Here is a 6,283-nt window from a genome sequence, read left to right as displayed (position 1 = left end):
CCTTCTAGTTTTTAAAATAGCAAACTAATAATGACATAAATTATAAGGGGAAAAGTATTTGATGGTTCACCTTTTTGCTATTTCAAACCAAGAAATCCCGTAGTAATTTTCCACCATCGTTGGAGAAAAGTGAAAAATAAGAATTGAGAATGCACAATGAAAAGAAATGATAACGACTGCTAGAGGGAAATGAAGAAGCCCTTGAGAGAGAAAACCTGAGAGGAGAGGAGAAGACGAGACAAGTCATGGATATTTGATTTACAAAGTTTCCAATTCTCTGTTTTGAAACTTTAACAACTCTAAAAGCATATAAGTTTAAAATAATTAAAATTTTGTGACGGTTAAAAAAATAACATAAATAAAAATATTTGTAGCGGTTTATTAAAACGCTAAAAAAACACTAATAAAAAATAAATTTTTTGTAGTGTTGTTCTTCTTCTCTCTAGGTAGGTTCAAATTACATGTTCTTCATCTCACCAAACCTTCTCTCTTCTCTTAAAAGAACAAGAAGAAAACCTACTCTCTCGTCTTTCGTCTATCTTAGAGATGTATCGTTATTATTGTAAATAAGAATCCTATTATCTGATTTTGGATTTACAAGAAACCCTAACCATGCATCCTTATTATTATCAATACGAATGCAGTAACATGTGGCAACTTTTTGTTTTATTTATTATTCTTTTATATATTTTATGTTAAGTGTTCAATTTTAAATTTAAGATTTCATTTTTCATATTATTTTATTTTCATTCTTTTTGTTTTTTATATTATAATATTTTAGGCTCGTAGGGAAAGTTTATGAACAATTATCTTTTATTTTAAAATTCTTTTCTACTAATATAAACTCTTTCTAAGACTAGGGGTAGACAAAAAATCTAATTTTCTTGATCAATCCACTTTTGCTTTGATCCAATCCATTTAAAATCCATTTTATTAAAAATCAATCCATTTAAAATTCATTTAATGGATCTGGATTTCAATCTCATTTAAATCTTATATATTTTATGGATTCGATATCCATTCTATAAATCAAGATTTTCAAATATGGATAATCCAAAAAATCCAATCCCAATTTTCAGTTTAAATTTTTAGTTGGGTTAAGGTAAAGGTTGAGATGGACTAGGCTAAATGTAGACTCAGATGGGCCTTGGTCGATGACTGTACGGACCGAGCAGGCCCGACGACCATAAAAGGTTGGATGGGCCTAAAGATATGAACGGGCTAGGAGGGTCTGACAAATCGGACGAGTCGATCGAGTCCAATGACCCAAAAAATTCGGGAGATCCCAATGACCCGAATGGGCCCAACGACCCGAATGGGCCAACGACCAGGAACGAGTGAGCTCGATGACCGGAACGGGCCAAGCGAGCCCGATGACCCGAACGGATCAAGCGGGCAATAAGATCCGAACGAGCCAGACGGGCCTAAAAACCCTAACAGGCTTGGCGGGCCCGAAGATCCGAACGTGCCAGGAGGGCCCAAGACCCAAACGGGCCAGGCGGGCCCGAACACCTAAACGGGTCAGGCAGGCCCGAAGACCCGAACTGGCCAGGCACGCCGAAGATCTGAACGGGTCAAGCAGGCCCGAAGACCTGAACAGGCCAGGCGGGCCCGAAGACTCGAACTGGCCAGGTAGGCCCGAAGATCCAAATGGGTCAAGCGGGCCCGAAGACCGGAACGGGCCAAGCGGACCCAGTGACCAAAACCAGTCAGGCAAACCTAATGACCAAAACAGGTCAGGTGGGCCTGAAGACCCGAACGTGCCAAATGGGCCCAAAGAACTGAACGGCAAACGGGTCGAAGAACAAAATGGGCTAGGTGGGCCTGATGACCCGAACGGGCACGCCAGGCCCGATTACCCAAACGAGCACAGCGGGCCCGAAGACTCAGATGGATTAGGATGGAAGTGGAAAGAACCAAATGGATTATGAATTTTGAACTTGATCCAAAATTAGGACTGGATTAAATCTTGATCCAAATATTTGGATTTGGATTTAAAAAAATCCAAACTAGTTTTGCTAAAGAAATGGATTTGGGTTGAAAATCTAATCCAATTATTTAGATCTAAATTGTATGTGGATTTGATCATTAAAAATCTAATCCATACTCACCCCTATCTCAGAATGAAACAATGGATACGATATCAATCAAGAACACAAATAAAAAAAAAAAACTAACTAACAAATACTATAGAATATAAAAAAATTATCATCATGTACATGTACAAACATTTGGAATTAAAACAACCATTTTAAATTTAAAAAAAATAAAACATTAATGATACATAATTGGTACAATTAAGATTGACATAACTTTTTGGACACCTTAATTTTGAGTACAATATAACGAAAAAATGTTATCTTTTATGTTTCATTTAACTCCTAAAAATATAAAAAATAATGGTTAAACTATACAAAAAATAGAAATAAAACCTAATTGACTTCTCAATTTAAATTACATATATGATTATTTATTTACATATTTGATTCAAATGTTACTCATCTCCAAAATGATTTTTTTAATACACAGTATAATATTTTTAAAATTATCTTTTGAATGAAATATATTTATTTTAGTTCTTTTTATATACCAATTTTCAACTCCTTTTCAACAAAATGTATTACAAAAGTATTAAAATCACATTGATTTTCTTGAAAACTAATGAGTTAATATATGAAAAGAAAATTTTTAAATATTTTAAATATTAATTAAAATAATTAACACAAAATAAAGAGGAAATGTAAATAATTACCTTTTAAAGAGAAAAATTGTAAAAATTATAGTTCATTGAGTAATAATTTAAAAAATATATTTATAATAATAATATTATTGAATTATAAAATTATACAATTATATAAATTCTTTCAAATGGCAAGTAAACTTTTTATTGGTGAGTTGTTAAAATAAAATAAAATCTTTAATTAAGAATTAAGAAGGATCAAGAGAAAAATTCTCCTTGTAACTGCGGTTATTATAATTATTTTTTACCTAACACTCCTAAAATCTTAAATTTTAACGTTAGTTTGATATATAATTGTCGCAACCGGGATCGCGACGGGACGACGAACCAAAAAAGAAAACGGGTTTGAAAAAGAGATTTGGAGTCGCCACCATAGTTATTCTGGAAAACTATGAAAAACCATAAAAATAAAACAAGTCTGCGAAAAACCAGATTTTGGATATAAGAGTCGGTTATGCGTAAGGAAGGTGTTAGCACCCTACCACGCCCGCTCGAGGGCGGTACCTTTAATTTAAAAATGCGAAGTTGATGTGGTTTTCAAAATATTAATTTTCCCCAAAAATAATAAGACAAAAATGTTAAAAAGAAACAAATACATTTTTTAATTTTTTGGGCCCGACAAGGATTGACCTTGGTCCTACGTATTCTCATTAAAAATGAGAAATCAGGGTTACGTAGTTCTTTACAAGATATTTAGAAAACAAAGAAAATGATTTGATTTTTTGGAGGTGAACCTGACAAGGATTGGCCTTGCTCCTACGTATCTCACGAGGGAGAATCAATGATCACGTAGTTCTTAAAAAGATATTTGTTAAAAAATGTTGATGTTTTTATATTTTGAAATTTTATATTTTTTTGGTATTTTTGAATTACTTGAAAATATGTGTCACACGACGCGAGCGGCCAGACAGACACTAAAAGAGAAAGAAAACTATTTTTTGCGTTCATCTACTTGTCTCTCGGTTAGAAATGCTTGATTAGAAATGCTAAACCAAAAGAGAATTGAAATGAAACATGACTAGAAAGAGGTTCAAGAAGTGACAAGCAAAAAATTAAAGGCTGGAAAATAAAATCAACCACCACAAAAGGAACCTAGAAAGGCACTAGAATAGATGAAAACAGCAAAATCAGCAAAACAAAAATGCTCAATCATATGGCTGAAGTACTCATTGCAAAACAGTAGCAAATGAAGTAATGAATTGACTTCCAAAGCAAATCAATAATGAAGCAATATAAAGTACAAACTCAAGCCAAAATTCATGTGAAAACGAGCACTAAAAACACACAAACACACACAAAATAGCAATAAAACAGTGAGTTTTCAGAAACTGCAGTGCCAGAAAACGGAAATATGATCCTCAACTTGCGTGATTTTTCATTTTTTTTGTACTTAACATTTTTGAATGATTCTTTTTTTTTCGTCTAGATGTTAAATAAATGAGGCAAAAATCAGATTGAATTTTGGTGCACTGAGTTACTCACAAAAAATCAAAAACAAAGACTGTGCGTGCAGTGATTTGGTAGAAAACAGAAGAAAAAATGGCTCTATTCATAGGCACATGGCCGGCCAAATAAAGAGAAAATGCAACAAAGATGAAATACAAATGTAGCTTGGAGAAGAAGCTTGATTGTAGACCATGTGATGTAGTAGATGAGTCTAGATGGTGCCAAGTGGCGTATCACACTCTCCTTGCCCAAGTCACATGCACCATGCTTCCATCACATGCTCCTTGCTTAGTTCATGCTTTGCTTGCATCCAAAAGGAGAGCCACTCTAGTAACTCTCGACCAAAGGTAGCACATTGGGCTCGGCCTAAATGATCCCAACAAGTGTTCTAGCTTTTATTGAAAGCAAAGCCTAAACAATGGCCCAATTTAAATCTAGACTACTTCCTTCATGCATCATCTCATATTTTAGAGATTTCTTTAGCCCATGTAAATAATGTAAAAAGCCCATGATTGACTTGATCATCTTGTGAGAGGCCCATGTGAATCTTTCTCATCATGCTTCTAGTGATTGGGCCTTTATGTGGGCTTGGGCTTGTTGATGCCCTTGAGCTTCGGCTTGTTGGGGTCACATCAACAAACACCAATCAGAGTATGAAAATAATGCTTTAGGATTTTTGTACACTATCCAAGACCATGATTTAAGTTGGGCTAGAGTGAACACTTCATCAGCATCAACCCTTTGTTTCTTTGATTTCAAATGCACCATATAATGGCCACCTATATATAGTGCCACAATTTGTTGCAATTTTTATTCATACCTTGGATTTCAAATTGAATGAAATGTGAAGCTGCTATATTATGATGTACATATAACAGTCCCACCCATAAGTCACACAAGCTTCCATACAAAATACATGCACAATGACCTCACGACTTTTTTACAATTGTTTAAAAAAACAAGTGAATCTAAGCTAATCTAAATCCATTCAAATTTGCATCTTTTATGTTTTTAATATGTATATCATTTACATATTCAGTTTCATTGACTTTTTTTTTAACAGTGCCTTCTAAATTAAATATTTTAATTTTAGGTTTTTTTATCTATGAATGAATATTAGTGTATTTATTTATTTTTTCTTTTAATGATATTTGATGATACGTAGAACGGTAAAGAAAAATGATTAATTATGAGATATATATATATATATATATATATATATATATATATATATATATATATTTATAAAACATTCTAACAATAAAATAAAATTTGTATTAAAATATAAAAGAAATAAGAAATAAGCAAATAATATTAATTTAGATATTCAAACTCAAAATGTATAAATAATCCATGCACATTGACCTAATAAACACTAGTGCAAAATAATTTTTTATACCTACATTATTATACCTATTCAAATCCACCAGGTATAAAATAAGAGGCGGACAATAATTTTATAAATAACGTGAGATTTTTTATGCCAATTATATTTTCAATCGGTATAAAAATTAATACAGTGACATTTTTGTAATATTGAAAAAGACTTTTTATACCGATTATACTAAAATTGGTATAAATATATATATATATATATATATATATATATATTAATTTTAAAAAAGATATTATACTTGTTAACCTTGAAACCGAGACAATATCTTTCCCATCTCCCATTTCTTTCGTTCATTCCCTATCCTTAACACGGTTCTTCCACTACAAAAATAATAATTTTTATTAGCGGGTATTTTGTTGCGGTTATATTAAACCATTAAAAAATGTTAATTTTGTTATTTTATTCTAACTGCAACAGATTTTTATTATTTTAATATTTTTAACTTTTTATTAAGATGTCATTTGAATTTTTTTTTCGTTTTGAGCACCATCTCTTTTGCGTGATTTCTAGTTCTTGTATGCTAATAAGCAATGGCCAATCATTTCTTTATTCAATTTGTTGTACAAAATTTCCAAAAAGCTTGTGAAATTTCTTAAAGCGTTCAGAGAGAGGCGTGCAATTCTGGTAAATTTTTCAAAATTCAAAGTATGTGAGATTTCACATCTCCCTCAAAAGTGCAACATGACCTATTTGATGATGTC

General features: G+C 32.1%; 1 protein-coding gene across 1 annotated transcript; it reads left to right on the top strand.

Annotated features, from left to right (window-relative positions):
* Nucleotides 1–1,346: 1,346 nt before the first annotated feature.
* LOC114171148 (opioid growth factor receptor-like) lies at nt 1,347–1,931 on the top strand. The gene has a single exon (XM_028056359.1). The coding sequence runs from the start codon at nt 1,347–1,349 to the stop codon at nt 1,929–1,931; it is 585 nt and encodes a 194-aa protein (XP_027912160.1).
* Nucleotides 1,932–6,283: the final 4,352 nt, after the last annotated feature.

This window comes from Vigna unguiculata, unplaced genomic scaffold (genome assembly GCF_004118075.2).
Source record: "Vigna unguiculata cultivar IT97K-499-35 unplaced genomic scaffold, ASM411807v1 contig_122, whole genome shotgun sequence".
Classification (NCBI taxonomy): domain Eukaryota; kingdom Viridiplantae; phylum Streptophyta; class Magnoliopsida; order Fabales; family Fabaceae; genus Vigna; species Vigna unguiculata.
This window is presented reverse-complemented; position numbering and strand designations above follow the sequence as displayed.

Bases quoted from the DNA above. Each gene is read 5' to 3' on its own strand.
- LOC114171148 (XM_028056359.1), top strand. From the start codon at position 1,347: ATGACCGGAACGGGCCAAGCGAGCCCGATGACCCGAACGGATCAAGCG.